The sequence below is a fragment of the Perna viridis genome, chromosome 7 (assembly GCF_037379345.1).
Source record: "Perna viridis isolate PV_CMFRI_1.1 ecotype Kerala chromosome 7, ASM3737934v1, whole genome shotgun sequence".
Taxonomy (NCBI): Eukaryota; Metazoa; Mollusca; class Bivalvia; order Mytilida; family Mytilidae; genus Perna; species Perna viridis.
This window is the reverse complement of record NC_142451.1, coordinates 40515529-40537317: the sequence shown is the minus strand read 5'-3', so window position 1 is coordinate 40537317 and position 21789 is coordinate 40515529. Positions and strand designations below refer to the sequence as shown.

The following is a 21789-nucleotide window of genomic DNA, read 5'->3' as shown; positions in this document are numbered from 1 at the left end:
TTTTTTATGAATTATGGAAAATAAGCTCCCAAATCACTTTCTTGTGGGGAATTAAAAGGTTGAAAGAAATGCATCCTTACCTCCAAGATCATTGGTTATCATTGAAAATGGAAACCAGAGAACCAAGAAGTTAGATTTGAATGACCTTAATAAAAGTATTTTTATTCTTAAAAAAATGATTTTTTTAATTGTTGGAAATAGTTGCATTGTGAAAGTAGGTTTTTATTTAAATTGAATAAAAAATGGATTAAGGAAAATATTTAAATTTCAGGACTTTTAGCTAATAATTCAATTGAATCTTAAAATTTTTACTCATAGTTTAAGGAATGAAGACATGATAAAGTGTTTAAGTAGCAAATTAACTTTAAAAGTGCGAAATTTGATAATTTCTTTCATCAGGTATCAGAATTACCTCCCCCTACCACCAAGAGAGACTTCTGTATCAAAGAATTATATGACACAGAGAAGAACTATGTTGATGCACTACAGATGATGGTTCAGGTACTGGCTAATTGGTAGAAAGAGTTATGGGTCTTCCTCCGCTCAGCAATAACAATAATATTTAACATTTTGATATCACTTATAACACAGGAACAAAATTATATGTAATTATCTTCTGAATATATTCCCTTTTTAAACTGAAAATAAAAATAGAATGAGGCAAAATTGTCAAAATGACTATTTACGTACTATAAATTATATAGATGTTATAGCTTTGCCTACATATATATGTGGTAATATGCATAGAAATTTTTAAAGTTTCAAAATGACCCCTATTGCTATTTGAAGCCAGTGGCAAGGCCAGGGGGTCGAACCCCATACCCAGATTTGTTTGAAAATTTTGTTAGATTTGTGCAAAAATGAGCAAATACTGACCTAGAACACTCACCCTTTTTTAAATTTGGGATTGATCCTCTCTTATATTAATTTCTGGTTATGCCCCTGTAAGCATTGTTGACAATGTGATGTTCTTAGGCTTGCATCTGGTTTGTGATGAAAGGTAAAAGGGTTTATACCTCCATCAGCCATATTTGTTCTGAGTTCAGAATCTTCTGCATCAGAAATAAAACATGAATCAAGCAGAGCTGTGCTGGATTGTGTTTTATCTTTGAACAAAAATATGTGTGGCTTGATATGCAATACCAACAATTCTAGATACTATTTGTTTGGTTTATAATATGCCCAACATTTGTAGAAATTTTAATGTCAGATATTTTGGTTCAGTAGCAGATATGGTGGAGGTAGATGACATGAAGCCGAGAATCTGAAACCAGTCTTCACAAACTTTGTTTTCTGAGGTTAATCAAATGATTGTTATTTAATCAAGACAATTTGATAATTTTCCATCCTGTATTTTGGGTCCAAATTTGGCTCTAAATTGCCAAATTTTAGTAGTGAAATTCCCAATCATTACTTGAATAATGTAGATTTGTGAAATGTACAGAATCCTCTTTCCACTCATATGTATCAAATAAGTCATCCAGAGATCTCCTTATGGACTTTATTACAATACCATGGTCCTCCTCAAGAATTTAAATTAGTTTTTTTTACTAAATACAGTATAGAAATCTTTCCTCCATGTATATAAATTATTTCCCAATTAGCAATATTCATGCTCTTTTTCCCTATTACATGGGCTCTGGGCCCCATCCCCAACACACTAGGAAAATCACTGCAACTCCTTCTCCTGAAAAAATACCATAGTTTGTGCTATAATAGCAACCTGGACTTAATTTAAAGGGAGATAATTTATTTATGTGAGAGAAATTTAGTGAATTACAATGTATTTTTGTTTTCGCAGGTAAATCTTTTGGTTTTGAGATGAATTTTATGCTAATTTATTTACTATTTCCAGCATTTTATAAAACCACTGAGGGATGTTATACCACAGGATGATAGAACTATTATATTTAATCATATAGAGGTAAATACTTTTAATATGATGAAATAAGAGATTTTCGCTCAAAATGTAAATGACAGTGAGGTGATAGCATCACAATTCTGTATCTATTTTATGTGTATACTCCTGCAGTCACACAGAGGTGTTTGCTGATACAGATTTTCCATATTTTCAACAAATTTTGCCTGTAAATTATGCTCTACGGATTGTGGATATCTGCATAGTACCTATGTTAAAATTTTAGAAAGTTCAGGATTTTATGGATCCTTTCCATAGAATACAGTGAAAAATATGGATTGCCATCAAATAGTATAAACAGATCTGAGTCACAGTCCACTGACTGAGAAATTTCTCATTAAGATTTCAGTGTTAAGTTTTCTGATTAGTTTAGTTAAATATTAATTACTTGTGCTAGGTAAATCATATTCGGTATGCCATTGCATTAGCAACACTACATTACACTTCCATATCTGTTAGATGCATATGCTCCTACAGTCATTATCAGGAATTGAATAATAGTGACAGGTAGGAAATATCTATATGGTAACAGTTTACAGATATTTATGTTTCCTTTTCCTAAAAAAACTCTCACGACACTTGACAAAAGAGAGTTTCCTGTGAACTTTGTCTATGTCTAGCAAAAAGATGCTACACAAAATCTTGTACATTTGTGTAATGGCTGGTTTAGATGTGTTATCTGATTATTCAGTGTTCGGTTTAGACAGGTTTCTCTGCTTTTTCAGAAATTGACAAAGATACATGAACAGTTTCAGAAAGAGATTCAAAATGCCATTTTATTAGGAACCCCTAGACTTGATGATGTTTTCTGTAAATACAAGAAAAAGATGTTGATTTATGGAGATTATTGTTCAAATCTACCCAAAGCACAGGAAAAAATAGATGAAGTCCTCAAAAGATCTGATGCAATTAGACAACAGATTGAGGTTGGTCATATTTTAGTGATAGTTATTGGCTATGATTTTTTTTAAAAAAATGCTCATGTGACAAAATCCATCATACATTGAAGTTATAATGTAATTTGGGTAAATTCAGTCTTTATATTATAGCAAATTTCTTGATATTTGGTTTTTCTTCTTTGAAATTAGAGATATTGTTTTACTATTTTAGATTATATACTATGCATTCATCTTTCTGTCACAGTTTCATGACCATTTGTTATTATTTAAATTAGAAGACAACTTTCAATCTGACAGTTATTTATTATTACAGTGCAAAAATGTGCTAAAGTGCATGGCACATTTGATTTTTGATGAATTTGAGTTTTACCTCTTGAAATTTGTAAGTTACAATAAAGCACTTTTAATGAAGTCTGGTTGACATCTTCAAGGACTGTTCAAAAATAAGATGTGTGCCAATTTCACTTTGTCTGTGCCGGTAGTACTGTGAAAGTACTATTATTCTGGGTTTTGTGGGTAGGTAAAACAACGAAATTTGGTTCCCAACGTAGTAGATTCCCATTGATGTGTTAACTGAAAACTTCAAGACCATGAATTCAAGAATCCACAAACTTGTATTTATTTCCTAATCAAGGAACATTGGTATCCACGAATTAAAGTACTTTTACAGTAAATCATTTGTAAACATTTTTTTGTACAGAGACCGGTAACTTGAACCTTACTGTAAGTTTGAATTAAGAGTGTTCTGAAGATAATTTAAAGAGATATGTACTTGCGTTCTAAGAGTACCAAGAAAATGCTCTTAAACCTCTCGTAAATCATTTACAGTACCATTATGTATCAAATGTAAGAACCTCTTCTAAAGGTTCATCATTACCTTTCGACAAATATGGCCTCAATTTCACCACTTATTTCCCTATGACTATGACTACTGACAAATCTGTGTATCTTGAAATATTTAAAGGTATAGCAACTCCTAGATATGAAAAAGTTATATCAAGTTTATGTAAAATTATATCAAAAACTGACGACTTTTTCAGGGTTATTTTTTTTAATTCTGCTGAGAGTGCAAAAATAAACAAACACCTGAGATTCACTTGATATGGTCCACTCATATACAACAGTTTAAATCAACTATTGTGTATATGTGGCTGTTGTCCTTAAATTGACCAGAATATCAGTGTGAATACTGTTTATCTTTAATACATTGCAGAATTGATGAAATTAAAACAGCAAAAGTCAGGCCATTTTTTTTTTGCGGTTCTGAAAGAAGAAATATAAATTCATCCATATTTTAAGAAAATGTTTCTTGGAATCCTTTTAAGCCCTTTATACTACTTCTACACAAATTTTTCCTTAGAAAATAAGTAAATCTTGTTTTGGGTCTTAATTCTTAATTAGTTCCAGTCACAACCCCCAAAATCCCTTGGTTACTCTTGAATAAGCTATCTGAAAAAGGCACCTACGATTTCTTGTCTCACTGTACAATTATTCATAGGTTGAACCTGTCATGATGCGTTGAATTCTTTTTGCAGGCATGTGAAAAACGAGCTAATGAAGGAAAGTTCAGATTACGTGATCTCCTACATGTACCAATGCAAAGAGTACTTAAATATCATTTACTATTACGGGTAAGTTATTAAAATTGTTTGATTGCCTATTTTATTGAAGATATAAGAAATCAGCAGTTTTTTTAGCTCACCATACCCAAAGGGAACTATTGCCATCCCTTGGCGTCTGTCATCATTAACTTTTTACCAAGCTTCTCCACTGAAACTACTTGACCAATTAAATCCAAACTTGGTATGAATGTTCTTTAGGGTGTTCTGCATAGAACTGATGTGGGGATTTTTTATCAATCAACAAACTAAAAAATAGAACATTGGGATCAGACAGAAATTTTTCTCATATATCTCCAGAATCGTTAGGTTTAGCCAAATTCTGATGGGATTGAAATGTTCAATATAATGGTTAAATTTTGATGCTATTCTGTAAAGCCATGTTGGAGTTACTGCTCTTTTTGACAGTTTTTTGCTATTTTTAATGTTATTACTTTAAAAAATGACTCCTCAGAAACTACTGGATAGAATTTAATGAAAATTGATATGATTGTTCCTTAGCATTGGGAATGAGTCTGGTGAGCAATTTAGGCTGTTTTCAGATTATTTCAAAACCGATTTGTTCAACATGTCATAGTTTTCCTTTCCTCTTTCCTCTACCCCAGACTTTTTTTTAGCAACTCGGCAGATGTTTCTAGAAAAGCAGAGGATGCTTACCCTACTGTTGCACCTGGTCCATGCTCCCAGTTTTTAGTGGAGTCTGAGTTGCTCATTTACTGTTGTTACTTTGTATGTATTATTTTAGTTACTTTACGTTCTTTGTTGTGTTTGTCTGTTTTCTATGTCTGGTCTTTGTCCCTGGATTACATTCTTCTGATTTCCGCTAGAATTTTGGTTCCCTTGATTACTCCTTAAAACAATTTGTTGATGATTATTCATGCCTTAGATCTGTTAGATGTCAAGATCAGGTTCTCAGTAACCTGAATTCAGTCTGAATGGTTATATTGTTATGAAAACACGATGATTTTATTGAATGCAAAAAAATCCTTTTTTTTTTCAATTTTTGTAGGAGTTAATCAAAAGCACAGACAAAGGATCAGATGAAAAAAACAAATTGGAGAGAGCTTTGGAAGCTATGATGGTAAGCTTGTCATTGGAGGTGTCAGTTTTACAGCTTTTTAAGTTTTCATAGAAGAAAGTTACCTATATCTGATGTAAATCATTGTCCCATCTGGCTTGAAATTCGAACAATGCAGCTTTCTGCCTGCCTTTTAATGTGACTTATGACCATTGAAAATTATTTCAGAAAAAATTCTCATTTTTTCAAGGATGAATCTTTGTTTTAGTTCTACTTCCTGAAAAATGAGTGGATGGTATATTGGAATCACCTTGTCCATCCGTACCTCCTAATTTTGACGCAATTATCTAGGCTCCCTATGGATGGATTTATTTCAAATTAGGTGTATGTTTTTATATATATGCAACATATATTGTAAGGAAGTGGCTTATACATGGGTGCTGTCCAACTTCCTGTTTGAGTAGGACTTTGCCACTTTTCACTTTCATATAGAATGTTTGAGAAAATTTTCATCACAAAAATCTTTGCTCTCAATTGATGGATTGATTTCCAATTTGATTTGTTGTTTTATCAGTTGTAAGTGATTTTGGAGGCTGTGTGATATCAACTTTTTGTACAAGTGGGGGTATACCTGCTTGTTATGCAACTTCATGTTCAATTATTAATGAATGAGTTTACCTGTACATCATATACATATACTGTGAAAGTACTATTGTTCTTAGGGTACCAGTTTTTGTGGTTTTCATGGGTAGGCCAAACCATGAAATTTTGTTCCCAAAGAATAGTAGATTCCCATGGATGTGTGTACTGAAATCTTCAAAAGCACAAAATTAAGAATCCACGAACTTGAGTTTCTTCCCTAATCCACAAAAACTGGTATCCATGAATTAAAGTATGTTCTTAGTATATTAATAGAGCGTTTGTGTTTGTAACAATTTTCTATGATTTGGTTGTTTTATCTACTTAATGGACAGCTAGATATTTTGCGATAACACATCAGGAGGTGGTGGGGGGGGGGGGAGTGATATGAACTAGCGATATGAAAAATTGGCTAATTGTGATTGATTGTCATGTGATTATGAAACATAATTTGTCAGAAGCATTGTTGTAATGTTTCTTAAATTGTTCTCCCTTAACAGCTGGTGATGTTATATACAGACAATCTTTATGTTCTGCCATTGCAGATTCTGCATGTCAAACAGCCAAAATTCCAGAGGATTTATAGAGAAAAGGGTCTTTATAACTCATGAAATTTGCAGAGGCTCGTGTTGAAGTTCATGTTTTGCAATATTCAACTTTCACCAACTATGAAAACTACTTGTTCCAAAGTTACTATTTTATTATAGTAAATCTAACCTTAACTTCTCATTTTCATTTCTCGTCTGAATATAGCTGAAATATTGCTGCTCGGATGTTAAACCCCAACAAACAAACAAACAAACTCATTTTCATTTCAGTGTTTATTCCTTAGGTCTTTCATATTGGAATAAATTTTCACATACATTACAGTGGAATAAATTCTCACATACATTACAGTGGAATAGATTCTCACGTACATTACAGTGGAATAAACCTCATATATAGTTCAGAGGGTAAATCTGCAAGACATAAGTTGTACAAATGTTGAATTTTGACAGTTTCCCAATGCAAAAGGGATTAGACACTTGCTTATGACAAAAACTAAACTGAGTTCGAATAAATTATTGTTTAAAATCTTGAATAATGCCAAACACGTATTTAATTTCAGGATCTCTCTTTATATGTAAATGAAGTGAAGCGTGACAATGAGACATTACAGTTAATTAATGAAATTCAAAACAGTATTGGTGATCTTCAAATGGTAAGTGCTATAGCCTGTACGTTCTTTTTTCTATTTTCAGTCATCACAGCCTTAAGTACCACACAAGAAAAATTGTATTAAGTGAACATGCAAATTCATTTATCTAGTTGTGAAAAGAAGTTGGTTCGGTAAGGGCACAATTTGGCCTTAAAAACAAAGTCTACATGAAGAAAATTTTATTTTGTTTCTCCTGTACTTTAATGTGTTTTATAGTTGATTTGATTGATTTATGATAATAATACAGTCATATATGCCTTTCAAACTTGGCTGAGATTAGGAAAATCTGTTACAAAGTTTTTCACTCTTTTAACAATGGCCACATGCGTGTTGACTCTTGTGCTTCATATATTTTGTGTATAATTGTCAGTTACAACTCATGTAAAACTATCTTGAGTCAACAGATGTGTTGCCACTTCTGTTCCACACAAAAACCATCTTAAGAATTGCAGAAATGTTAAAATTGAAAGGTTTTTGTAAAAGTTACATAAATGCATACTGTCATTTCTGGAATATCGTCATAAATCTTGTCAAAAACATCTTATATTCTCTGTTTGTGGCCATTTTACTATACTACTACTATCTAGAAATCAGCTTTAATCAAATTTTTAAAAAATGCCCAAATCATTAGGCCAAAAGGGGTCCTTACCGAACTTTCTCCTTTGTACCACTTAACTCTTTTACAATGTATTTGGTTATGTTTAATTCTGATAGCCTGTGCTGATTTGCTACATGCCATTAAGTTAATCAGATAATGATCGAAACCTGTCTGTTTATCTGCCTGCTACATATAGCTTTAATTTTTAACTTTTACAAGCCACCGAATACAACCTTAAAAGATTATGGAAGATTACAAAAGGATGGAGAATTGAAAGTCAAAAACCATGTAGACAATAAAACTAGAGTCAGGTTAGTATATGTTTTCATTGTTAATCAAATTACTTTTGTATCCTTTATGAACTAAACAACTAAAAACAAAGGAGGGAGTAATAGGTTTTGCAATGCTACTGAAAGTTTAGAGAAAAGTTCCTCATGATCAAAACAAAAATTTCCATTTTGGCGCTTCTGGACTGAAATTTTAAAACTTATTTCCAGCATGTATAGAACATTTGGTTTAGAAACTTTTAATAGTTACCTTCCTAACTTGTTTTCTTTTACCCATTTGTAAATAATATTGTTAAAGTAATTAGGAAAGAAAATGACATGATCTGACAATTTTGAAAGGAACACTAGATCAAACACACATCATTTAGGTAAAACTGAAAAACTGAGTACATCACCTTCAGGTTAGGGAGTGAAACTTACCTTGTTCATGTTGATTTTATTGCACTTTGATATCTTAGTGTCAGTCCCTGTAAGAATCAGGCAGTAGGTGAAACATGGTATGAAAAAAAAACCCATCATTTTGATAGCATAATTTGACTATTTACACCATCAGAATCAAGGAAAACAGACCAGATTTTCCATGTCATGCTGGACCATTGAGTTACAATTTCATTGAAATGCACTGAAAATGAACATTTCAGGGGCAGATAACCCTGTCAAAAACCACATTTTTCTCAGATTCTATTGAAAAATTTCTGAGCAAAGCCAGTGATGCAGAGATCAGATAATGGTCTTTTCAAATAGAGAAAGTATCCTTGAGTGATATTACATTGTCAGATTGGTGGAATTTTGACATGCATGTTTCTGATTTTTCCCATTTTGCCTGATTCTTACCAATACTTACACTTAATTGTAATTTAATTGAAACCATTTTTAGCTCACCTGCCCATAGGCTAGGTGAGCTATTGCCATCACGTGGTGTCTGTCGTCATCATCGTCATCTTTAACAACTTCTTCAAACATCATCTCCTCTGCAACTACTGAATGGATTTGGATGAAACTTAAGGTGGTTGTTCCTTAGAGTATCCTGCACAAAATGACCGTTTGGATTTTTGATCTGTTAAAAAACATGGCCATTGTTACTAAAAATAGAACTTATGGGTCAGACAGCAGTTTTTTGCATATATCTCCAAACAGTTAGGTTTAACCAAATTCTGACATGGGTAAAAGTATTAAATATCTGTGGTCAAAATTTAGTGAAAATCTGTTGACCCATGTTGGAGTTATTGTCTTTTTTGAATGTTTTTTTGCTGTTTTTGATGTTATTACTTTGAAAAATTCTCTCCTCAGAAACTATACTACAGAATTCAATGAAAGTTGGCATATATGTTTTATATGGTATCCTTAACAAAGTGATTGTTGGATTTTTGATCGGTTAAAAAACATGGCTGCTGTTATCAAAAATGGAACATTGGGTCAGACATCAGATTTTTGCATATATCTCCAAAACAGTTAGGTTTAACCAAATTCTGACATTGTGTAAAAGTATTCAGCATGATGAGATCTATCTGTGGTTAAATTTTGGTGCAAATCTGTTGACCCATGTTAGTGTTATTGTCCTTTTTGGATGTTTTTTGCTGTTCTTGATGTTATTACTTTAAAAAATCTTCTCCTCAGAAACTATTCTGCAAAATTCAATGAAAGTTGACATTTTTGTTTTTATAGGGTATCCTTAACAAAATGACCGATTTTTGATCGCTGAAAGAACATGGCTGCAGTTTCTAAAAACAGAACAATGGGGTCAGACAGCCAATTTTTGCATACATCTCTGTTAGGTTAAGCCAATAGCTTGCAATTGCTGAAATGATCCTTATTATAAGGCTTACAAAAGTCTGCAATGAATCAAATGGAGTCGAAATTATTTGACAACTCCTTGTTAGAGTTATTGCCCTTCAAAGGCAAAAATTTAACCAGTTGAGCGATTCAGGCTCCTGGGAGCCTCTTGTTACAAATTTATTCTGATTTACTTGTAGATATATATTCCTGTTTGACAAAGTCATGTTAATGTGCAAATCAAGGGTAAGTTTTAGAGATAAAGGCTACTTTCACTTTTGTGACTTAGTTTGTTTAAATTGTGATAAGTATAAGTTTAGACTGCATCTAGTTCTGTGATAGTTATAGGATTTTTCTTTCAGTATAAGTTACTGATTTTCTTGCTCCACATTTTCACCTTTGAATCTATTGTAAGTTGTAGAGATAAAGGCTACTTTCACTTTTGTGACTTAATTTTTTTAAATGTATGATTTACACTACAGTGAATCTGTTGTGTGTCTTTTTTTCAGCATGCTTTGATCTAGTATGATAATGCTTAATCTTTTGTGTGTAATTATTGTATGATAGTCTTAATCAATGTGGTAATTGTTTAAGATGAAAATAAGGTGCCAGTTTAGCTCTGTATGTCATACAATTTTTGAAGGGTACATATTATTAGATACCATTTTATCATTCCCAAAATTTGATCATACTGTTGCTTATTTCAATTGTGCTGAAAATGAAAACCAAACAAATGTAATCAATAGACTGAGCTTATAAACATGAATATCATATAATACAATCAGGTGATCTACAACAGCAAGGATGTTGTGGATTGTTTTCTTCCTGACATTTATTCATTATCTATTTATATAAGTTGTCAGTATAATTTGTATGATGCTATATTGCCGCTATTTTCTGTATCTATATATAGCTACAGCATCACCAGGTTTGTCATACTATTTAGGTAGAAGTCCTGTCACTAAGTCCAGGAAGTGATATTCTTTGGCTCTGTAGCCAAAAGTTTCACTTATGATAATTGTATGTTGCTCATTTTGTATGATATTTATATGATTATCATGTGAAAATATTGGCTTGCTAACATTATTTTCATATGAATTAGGGGGAAAAACATGATTAACGTGTGTAAGCTGAAATATATGTTATTCTTATCACACTTGATTCATATGAAAATCATATGTTAATTGTTACTCTTCATATGATGATCATATGTGGCATTTTTGCTGTGCAGAATTTTGTTAACAGTTTAGTCATTTTATGACCGTAAAAAATTCTGTGGTAATGTAATTGTATAGCACTGTTTTCTTTATTGTTCTTTGACACTTTTACAGTAGAAAGTTTACATTGTAATCAAATTGTATTCCATATCAAATTTTCTGCAGAACCAAAGAATATCTCAGATCAATGGTAGTCTTGGTATAACAAAGAATTATTTTTCTAACTGCACAATAGAAACTGCCGTGCATTCACTCTTTGACTGAATAACCAACAAAATTATGGAGACCTGGAGTTGTAATATTAATCCAGTATATACTTTGTATAAGTCTCACATTTAATCTTGCTTTGCCTCTTCTACTGAAGACAATTTTTCAGTCGGTTGATAGACTGATCTTGTATTGTGTCTGCTTTTCTAATATGTTTGATGAGTAATCTAACAAAACTCACTAGGGATTAAGATATGACTGCCTTGAATGTTTCCATGTGAAAGGTCTTAAGATAATTTAATTGTTAATAAGGTATGAATAAGAATAGAACAAATTACCTGTTAATATTCAGCTGCATTCCATCTGAATAAGAATTAATCTCGTTTTATGCTCCTTTCCTTGTGTTGCACATAGTAAAACCTCTTGGTGATGGACTTGGCTTCTTATTTCAATAATTTTGGTTTCAGGTACTTCTTGTATACAATTTAAAATTTTTGAAGTTAGATCTTCCTTCATATTTGATTCTAATGCTAATGATGAGAGGTTACTCCTTGAAACACTCATACAGCATATCAAAATTTACTGTATATGTGATTGGTATCTTTGTATCAAATAATGTTGAATAACTAGGGGAAATTCTTGGTATACTAATGTTTCAGGGTATTTATGCAATGGTGAAACCATTAAAACTGTAAAATGTATGTTGAAAGGTTAAAAGGTTGTGCTGAAATTCACTGACAAAGAACCTCACAAAATAGGGAAAATTTAAAACATTGTATAAGAAATTTCGAATATTGGTACACAAGAAAAACAGTAGTTTTACAGTAATTTGTATAATCAGGATTAAGGACAAGTTGCAGATGACCCCAAAGTGAATTTATTTTATTGGAATTCTCTCACAACATGTAGAAAAGTCGACTTAATAGAGATCAGGTCTCAGTTTGATTGAAGACATATATACTCTTCACAATGTTTCTGTATTGTGTGGTGTGTGAACTGTGACAGATCTGTATATATTCGTGATTTGTAGTGTTGAACTTTTTTCTTATTTAATTCTTGTCAACCGTTCAACAATGCCATATTTTTGTACTTTTGTATACTTTAAATATGGTGTTTCAGTTGTAGCATCCTCGTTGTATTACAGAGTGGTCATTGTGTTAGATGTTTATTTTGGGTAGACTTACACATCATCCAAAACAATACTCATCTGTAGAAGGTCTTAGTACCTAGACCACTTTCATACATATCACACTCGGACACATAAAATTTCAGAATTCTCAATTTTGGATTTCCTTCAATGTAATTTGATGGGGCAATCTGGAATCATTGCAAATCAAGCTGCATGTAAAATTCTAATCTTTAAGTTTACATGAATCTTAGTAATCTAATTTGAATGGAGAAGTGGGTCTAAGTGGTGGTCAGAGATATTATTACTTATTAGTGCTTTTGATCTTCAAAAAATGGTAATTCTGTAATATTTTATCTTAATTTTCACACCAATGTGTGATTTTAAAATTAAAAAAAAAAGTTCTAGACCTTGCCGATATTTTCTTGGTTTTCCAGATTTGAGAATTATTGTCAGTTTTATTGGGTCAGAGTTCAATCATTATATCATATCATTAACTTATGTATATTTTTTTGCACTATAGACTGTGGATAAATTTTTCTCGGTAAGACACACCCTATGGAATGGTGGACTCAATGCATTGTACAAGCTTTAATATATCACATCATGCATTTTATGTGACAGCCCATCATTTTATGTTTTTTTCTTCTTCTTTAAGTTTATACAATACAGACAACAAGGGAAGCCATGAATTATATTATGCTTTTAGATATGAGGAATATTTGGGGGGAGAGATATTTGGGTTTTTTTTGTTTGTTTTTGTTTTTTATTTTCTCTCTTACATGCATATAGTTTTAGGCTATAAAAATTTCTTTTGTGGTTAATTTGGGATGAATTATAACCCTTTTGAAATTTTTATTACTTCCCTTTTAGATATCAAGGGTACTTCTTAACTGGTAAATTTATTTTAAAAGATTTTATTACCAATATATGTTTTTCCCTTTCAAATTTTTAATAACTGGCAATTTAATTGTTCCATTAGCGATCCATACATGCTTTTAAATTAATAGTCAGAGTTAGAAGAAAATATTTCTATTTGCATTTCTGCTTACTATAATATATGAAATGATATAATCACATTCACAATATTATGATATTACATCAATATAGAATTACAACTTTCATAATTAAAACTCACATAAGTACCCATGGAATGCACATATTCCGATGAAATTTCCTCACATCATCTTTCATAAAAGACATCATTATCATGGTCAGTGTAAAATATAGGGTGAATGATGTAGCGAATGTGATCTAAATATAGCTACAAGAAGGTCAAGGGTCATGTATTGTTGTCTATCCTTACTCTCTCTGTTTATAGATTTTGTTGCACATTGTAGCACTAGCGGGTCTGTCACATGGAGTATTACCCTTTCAGTACATTTAGGTAAAACAATTTAAGAGTTTTAAGTTTGTTTGGATGGTTCCTGCTAATTTTAAATCTGTAAATTGTTATTTTTTCATTCATTTGAATATGTTGGGTATGTGACCTCGCTCACTAAGGGTTTTTAACTTTAAAATATACTGCATAGTAGTTCTTTTATTTCTAAATGAAATTGCAGCATCTTATACAGTTAACTTACGGAAATAGAGTTGGTTTTCCCTTCACTTAATGAAAATGACCTGATGAACTTCCTGAGGTAGTTGACTGGACAAATGACAAAGAGAGCTAAACTTTCTGTCAAACTTAGATTAAAACACCTATGAAATGATAGGAGTCCTAATTTGTTTTTTTTTTTTTATTGTCAATTTAATTACCTAAGACAACTCATCGGGTATTGGTCTTGAATCAAGAGAGGACGGGTATTGGTCTTCAATCAAGAGAGGACCACTCATCAGGTAATGGTCATTCAATGAAGAGAAGACCAACTGGATTACCTGAAGTTAATTATATTACTTAATTAAGGCTCTAACCACTGGTGACTGGTGGTAAGCCTTGCCTTTCGCATATTATTTGGTATTGAAGGGGTTATACTCATGAAAATTCTGTTTTCCTCCTGTCCTTTGCTGTTGCATAGCTGCTAGATCTTATTTTGCTTTTATTGTTCACATAAAAAAATCTGACTCCTGTAAGTTATACCATGTCATTTACTCAGGATCAAGCAACCAATATAATTACTGTTTACTATTTCCACTACCCTGAAAGCCCTGTTGTTTTATTTGCTGAAAGTTGTGAAAAAAGCTATTTTTTAACTTCTATTGGAACTTTTAACTCACTTTTTTATTGCGAGCACTTCATTTTCAAACCAAGTATAAGCTTATTATTATAGTCTATTTCAGATATTATAACTACTGAAAATATATATTTTCTTCATTTTAATATCCATATTTAAGATTGGTCCTGAGTCATGGTTAATTTTGAATTTGGCGAGACCTGAAATGTAGAATAAGTGTTGTTTCCCCTGTTATATTACACTATAGCTCACACGAAATTTGCAATTTTCTCTTTAAACTGTGGAAGATGACATATGAAACAACTTTTCAATTCACAAAATTTTTGTTTTGTTAATTATTTTAACATTTAGAACACTTATCTAGCCTTATGAAACAGTGTAATTTCTAAAAATAGATGGAAATGCATCCACTGAGGACGAGTGGAAAAGGCAAAAGTTGTATGAGATGTAGTGTATTTATACTTATGTAACAGAAAATGTTTATTGCTTTCAGGTTTTTATGTTTTCTATTACAGAAAAATTAATATTGTTCAAAATCATATATTTTTTTAAAGTGGGACAAATTTTACCTTAGCTAATTGAAAATTTAAACATAGATTAGAAAAATTAGATCTAACCCTTTCTGGAATAAATGGTGCTAAGAAAAGTTAATGCTTTTATAAATAATAATATGTAGGGTCTTCTTCATTGTCAAAATTTTGACATTGAAATATATGAAAGGGTTTATTTAGAAGGAAGTACATTCTACTTAAGATAAGGAGTTTGTTTTCTTCTTCATTTTCAGGGTGAAACCTACAATTTTAAAGAGGCCATAATCTTAGCTGCATTTAAAGTTGAAGATTTCCCCCAGGCAAAAGAGGCACAGAAAAAAGGAAATGTATGTTTAACTTCAGTGGAAGTCGTTTTAAGATAAGAGTGCACAACTGTTAGCAAAAGAAGTTCAGGGATGATTGCAGATATTAAAATGGGTGTTGTTATGAAGGTTACTTCACACTATTAAGTACATAGCAGTCTGTGTAAATATCAGGCAGGAGATGATATATCCATGCCAAAAACCATCAAATTTCACTTTCATTTTTTATTTTGAAACTGTAGCAGACCTCATAACCAAGTTTGTTATGTAGTTGTATAGATTGTATATGAATTTTACACTATGTAAGAGTTATTGTTCTTGATTTGTTTGATTAAATGGAAAATGAAAGTAGGGTTTTCTGCAAAGTACAGATGAGGACTTAAGTTATGTAAAAATGTGGTATATATACTGTGAAAGTACATTTATTCATGGAGCACCTTGTGGATCTAGCTGTCAGAAGAATAGGCCTGCATCAGCATTGTGTGTCCCAGGTGGCTGAATGGGGTATCCCTGGCATGTTACATGCTGGGGTCGTCAAGCCATATGGAAAACCAGAATGCAAGCCACAGTAGTGCATCGTGTCAGGAAAGATGCCATGTTCCTCGCATGTCTAAGAACCTTGCTGTGGTATTCTATCAAAGTAGGAACCATTGGACTACGCCACAGGAGGCTAAATTGCCCGACCCAAACCACCTCTCCTTATTACCAGTGGCAATCAAAATTTGCCGACCACATTACCATTGTGTCCCATTCCATTTTTCATTTATCATCATTTCATGTTCATTTTATCATCCATTTCATGTTCATTGCCTGAATATTGCTGAAATATTGCTGCCCAGGCGTTAAACCCCAGCAATCAATCAATCGTTATTTGTGGATACCAAATTTCATGGATTTTGGGGGAAACATAAGTTCGTGATTTCTGAATTTGTGGTTTTGAGGTTCTCAGTATACACATCAATGGAAATCTCCTTTTTGTTGAGAACGAAATTTCGTGATTTGGCCTATCCACGAAAACCACAAAAATTGGTATCCAACGAACAATAGTACTATCACAGCAGACCAAAAAATAATGGTTTGTTTGAATAGTTTTTTTCTGGACCTTCTATCACCTCTACCATTGGCAGTTCCTGAATTTTACATAGATTGATACCTAAGTTATTTAACACTTTTTGTCTAAACTAGCATATGAAAAAAAAAAATACTTGTAGAATTGTGATAATTAGATTTCTTACACAGGCTGATATTTTTAAAATAAAATTCACATGAATTTCACCTGAAATTAATGTGATTTTCATGTCAAATTCACTTAGTATTAACTTAAGGAAAATTAATGTGAATATTGTGTGAAATAATTTTTCTAGTGTTAATACATATATTTTATGGTATTAATGGTATATATTTCAGTGGAACAGTGGTTTTATCCTTGGTAAAAAAGATGAGATGATCGCCTACACATTTTATGCCAAAACAGATGATATGAGAATCAAATGGATAGAGGCAATCAAACTAGCTTTGTAAGTCTCTTATTAGAACTAAGCCAGATATTCCCCTTTTGTTGCTGACTTGGTGGTCTTTTGGCAGCATGCTCACCATACATACTTGAGGTCCTGGGTTAAGTCTTTAGCAGGATTATACCCTTTCTGGAGTACAGGAGTTCACCCCTGTTTTTTGTGGTGGGGTTTCAGCTTCTTGTCTGTTTTTTCCATATTTTTTGTTTTTCTTGTTATCTCTCCTTGTTTGTTTATATGATCTTATATGTGTTTTTGCTCATGGATTTCTATTTTTTGATATCCTTCATTTTCATTGGCATTTGGGTATTTATAACCATCAATAACTGTTATTATTTTAAATGTGAAATGTGTTTAAACCAAACCTGTTGTGGACTTTGAAATTGGTTCAGTTTAGACAGGTGTTTGGATTACCAAGGTTCAAAGTACATTTAAATTGATGTAAAGGGACTTAAAAAAGTGTCTGGTATAGACAGGAGACAGGTTTCTTCAGTGTTTGGTTTAGACGACTTTCACAGTAATGACATTATGAGTACACACATTGATATATAACGATTTGTAATTTTTTCTACAGAGACAATACTCAGCCTCCTGCTCCTAGTGGTGCTAATTTTAAGATGTTCACGTTTGATACACCTACAGAGTGCCATGTCTGTGGGAAACTATTAAGGTAAAATATAGTAATATCTATACCTCGTCACAAGTTGCGAGATGTTATATGATAGCCTCTGAAAAGTTGTGTGTCCATCCATCTGTCTATCTGTATATCTGTTCTCCAACAGTATCCAGATGATATCTTGAGAACAGGTCAGTATTTTTTTTTTTTCAAAACCTTGCAATGTTGTTTAGTATGATAAAACACTGGTTAAGATTAGTTTTCAACAAGTTCCAAAATGTAGTTTTTGAGTCAGGCTATTTTGAACAATTTGCCATCTTCTTCCACCATTACATGGCAGAGTATTTCTTAGTTTTCCATCAATGCCAATTTTGATAATCAAACAATATGACATGTCTTTGATAAATTTCTTTCTTTCTTTTGAGTCTAGGATATTTCTATTTTGAACCATGTGAGAATTCGTCATCTCTCCCTTCATGGTTGAGATTAAATAAAAAATGCCATGTTTTTTTGTCACAATTAAACATTTTATGATGTCCTTTAAATGCACGAAGAATGGAATTTTGGCATTTTTAAAGAGTGTATTAATCATAAAGCTAATTTCAAAATGAGAACAATAATGAAACACTGACTACTCAAGACTAGAAAATCTCAGACATCTTCAAGTAAGATTTCAATGTTCCATAACTCAGTGGACCCTTGGGTGTCTGAGATTTCTCTGTCTTGTATTTTCAGTGGTGTTGGACTCTTAATTTTTCAAGGTATGATGTATTGGTATTTGATACACCAGAAGATGTTAACTTTTTTCTATGCACAGCAAATAGATTGTTGGTAATCTGTATACATGTTGACTTACTGATAAAATTAAGAGCAATATTTTTTCTACATATTTATTTCAGAGGTGTATTCTTCCAGGGTTATTTATGTGAAGGTAAGCAATTTATAGAATTCCAAGCTCTAACTTAGGTATAGTAATAGCGATAGGTTGTACTTTGGAAATGGCCATGTTTCTTCTCTCATATGTATATATATATATACAGTCGAACTTGGATTTCTTGAACACAATTCAAAGTACCAAAATTTTCTCCTATATAATCAATATAAATAACCTTGGATTTCTCGAACCTCGATTTCTCGAAAACTCCGACTGGTCAGTCCGTTCGGTAATAAATCTCAGAGAATAAACCTCACTAGCTCGAACTCGTAAGCCATTTTGTCAGCTTGGGTAATAAAAGGTGAAAAACTGAAACCCTATCATTAATCAGTGTCATTTTAGTTAATTACAGGTAATATTAAAGTCATCACTAATTAGGTAGTTTTGATAAAACTGATTGAAGTTCGAGAATGTTCTGAAGTCAGTATATGAAACCATGAAAGAAAATTGAATGAAAACAAATTATTGACCAATGAACTCGCACTCTGGACGTTTTTGAAAGAAAATACAGCATATTTAATGTCCACAAATCAACATATCTTCCGAAAGTGAATGGAAAAGATTCACGAAATAACACAACTTTGGAAGAAGTAAGCAATTTCTAACGATAAAGTCGAACTCGAACTTCAATTTCTCGAACTCCTGATAACTCGAACACATTTCAATGGTCCCTTGGAGTTCGAGCTACCGAGGTTTGACTGTATGTATATACTACATACAGAGGAAGAGGGGTTTCATTTTTTACCATCATTCAACGAGTGGAGTATAATTGGTATTGCCTTATTTGTCATTTTGGGGCTTCGGAAATTCATCACTTTTATCTCGGTTCTCTATGAGTGGATTGATTTCAAATTTGGCAATGGCTTTATATAGATTGGGCGTTAACTGTCCAATACAAATGTATTAATATCCTTAATGGGCTTAGGTGGACTGTGATTAAGTCCATATAAAAAATAAATTGTTTTAAATTATTCCATATTCACTGAACCCTGAAAAATCCATAAACCTGCCTAACCTGCCATTTTTTAAAATTCCTTTATATCAATTTAATGTTATTTAGGTTTCATTTTATTAAACAAATGTTCATTATAGTGTAATGTATGCTTATTTCTTTTTACAGAGTCTAAACAGGCTGTGCACAAAGAATGTATAGGGAAATCCCCAACACTAAACAAAGGAGGTAAGCATTTGAAATGATTTTTACAACCAAAATATAAAAAGGCAAATCTAGGTAAAAAATGCATGTACTTAGGAATGAGGATTTGTTTTGAATGTTTCGTGTTTGCTAAAATTTAGTTGTTAATTGAGTGCAGACATTGTTTAATTATGCCAGCATCCCCTGCAACTTCTTCGTATGTGGTAATGATTGGTTAATATTTGCAGTGATAAATCATTCAAAGTTTCTAACAAGAACTGTAAAATAATGTTGGTAATGTTTGGAAATGAAAAGTGTCGGGGAAAAAAAAGTATTGCTACATTCTATGATTTTATTATTTTCACATTCTATATGTTATGTATTGGAGATAGAAGATAAAAACTTTGAATAATTTAAGGTTTATTTAGCATTTATTGAATGCCCATGCTTAAGAGCATTTCAAATATCCATAAAATCAACTATTTTACAGTTTACTCATGCTTTTTTTTACTTAAAAAACTAATAATTGACATAGCATCTTGCCTTTATCATTTTCGAAGTGCATGACACACATCAGATTGTCTGAACTTTTACTTGTTCAAAGTTTTAATTCCTTGCAAAATCTTAGACAATTAATTAACATACCCTGCAAAAATTCTATCCATGGTGTCTGCAGTCATTGCATGAATTGTGTCTATATACATTTTCCCATTTTTTTTTCAGGTGGACATAGTAAGTCTTCATTTACCTCCCTTTAATACTTACTTCCCTTTAATCCTTCACTTTGCTTGATGCTTGATTTGCTTTATAAAAGTATATTTAATTTTTATTTGGCATCATATGTAGTTTGGTTTCATTATTCTTGGGAAGGGGGTCTCTTGTATTGTGTTGTTCTTTAGAAATAATTTTGTGTGGCAAAATCAAATTAATTCTTAAAGTTTAACTGTCTATTTTTATCAAAGTTAAATGTATTGTTGGTATTCAAATAGGGGTTCAATCAACCAGAGGAAATTATGAAATCATTTTACTCAGTCGAATTGAAACTAGCTAGTGTAATTTATTCACTATATTCCTGAATAATGCAAAATTTCACATATAAATTGAAATTTCTTGGGATCTAACTGTATTAAGATTTTTGATATTTTGGTCACATATATAAGTAAATTTCCAATCCAAATTTGTAAGGTGTTTGACCACTTTCACAGTGTATCTGAAACCAATGCCTTGTCAAACATATATTGCAAAGCTGTAAAAATCTTAAATTTTTATCCATATGTGCCCCAACTGTTGTGGGTTAGTCCATGGCAGTTGTATCAAGCTACATCATGTAGAACATTTTATTAACAAGACCATTGCATGAATAGTGTAAGTTCTTCTACACAATCAGGTGACAGACTTAAGCATGTTCCTGCTTTCAATTTTTTTCAATTTTTTACATACTTTATATTTTATGTACTCCCTCTCTCTAACTTATTGTAGTTGCTACACTGGAAATGTTCAGATCAGGGCCTAATTTAGTCATTGATGACTATGCGAAATTTAAGTAATCTCTCTTTGAAAAGGAAGAATATTGTCATCTTTGTCCATGTAGTCTATTACAAAACCTCTCCCTTTTAAAGACAAATTGAAGAAATGAGCACAAACAAGGATAAATTTTTGCATATTTCTCCTAGATTAGGCCCTGTTGGATCTTCACTTTTTTTTTTCACAAATAAGGATTATGGTGGTTATATTAATAAATAGAGTAGTGTAAACTGTAAGTTCAGTAATTTATTATGTGTATTTGTTTTGTCGTTTCAAACCCCAATTAGATTGAAGATGTTTGCTTTACTGAGTATTAGTTTTGTTAAAATTTCTGAAATGCATATTTATACACTGAGGTTGGTACAATTGAGATTTCAATTCCATCACATTTATCGTAATGATAGTAACTGAATATTTATACAGTGTCACATTAAATTTTTTTTGATTGATCAGTAGTTCTCGTCCAAAAACACATGAAATATCTGCCATAGGACATTAAACCATAATATTTTGACATCATTCAGTTATGCATAGGGATAGGGC

At 31.9% G+C, this 21789-nt stretch overlaps 1 protein-coding gene across 5 annotated transcripts in view; it reads left to right on the top strand.

Annotated features, from left to right (window-relative positions):
• LOC148612699 (proto-oncogene vav-like) overlaps positions 1-21789 on the top strand; it is a 51579-nt gene that overhangs the window by 9300 nt on the left and 20490 nt on the right. For 2 of the 5 annotated variants that reach the window (XM_088594358.1, XM_088594355.1), the window contains exons 6-20: positions 400-501; positions 1856-1924; positions 2644-2844; positions 4353-4448; positions 5446-5517; positions 7202-7294; positions 8109-8200; positions 10150-10195; positions 10863-10877; positions 13023-13043; positions 15458-15550; positions 16934-17043; positions 17612-17707; positions 18553-18584; positions 19708-19767. In XM_088594358.1, the coding sequence (XP_088450484.1) occupies positions 400-501; positions 1856-1924; positions 2644-2844; positions 4353-4448; positions 5446-5517; positions 7202-7294; positions 8109-8200; positions 10150-10195; positions 10863-10877; positions 13023-13043; positions 15458-15550; positions 16934-17043; positions 17612-17707; positions 18553-18584; positions 19708-19767 (1198 nt within the window). The remainder of the gene's footprint in view (positions 1-399; positions 502-1855; positions 1925-2643; positions 2845-4352; positions 4449-5445; positions 5518-7201; positions 7295-8108; positions 8201-10149; positions 10196-10862; positions 10878-13022; positions 13044-15457; positions 15551-16933; positions 17044-17611; positions 17708-18552; positions 18585-19707; positions 19768-21789) is intronic. The other 3 variants (XM_088594356.1, XM_088594357.1, XM_088594359.1) reach the window with 3 other exon arrangements.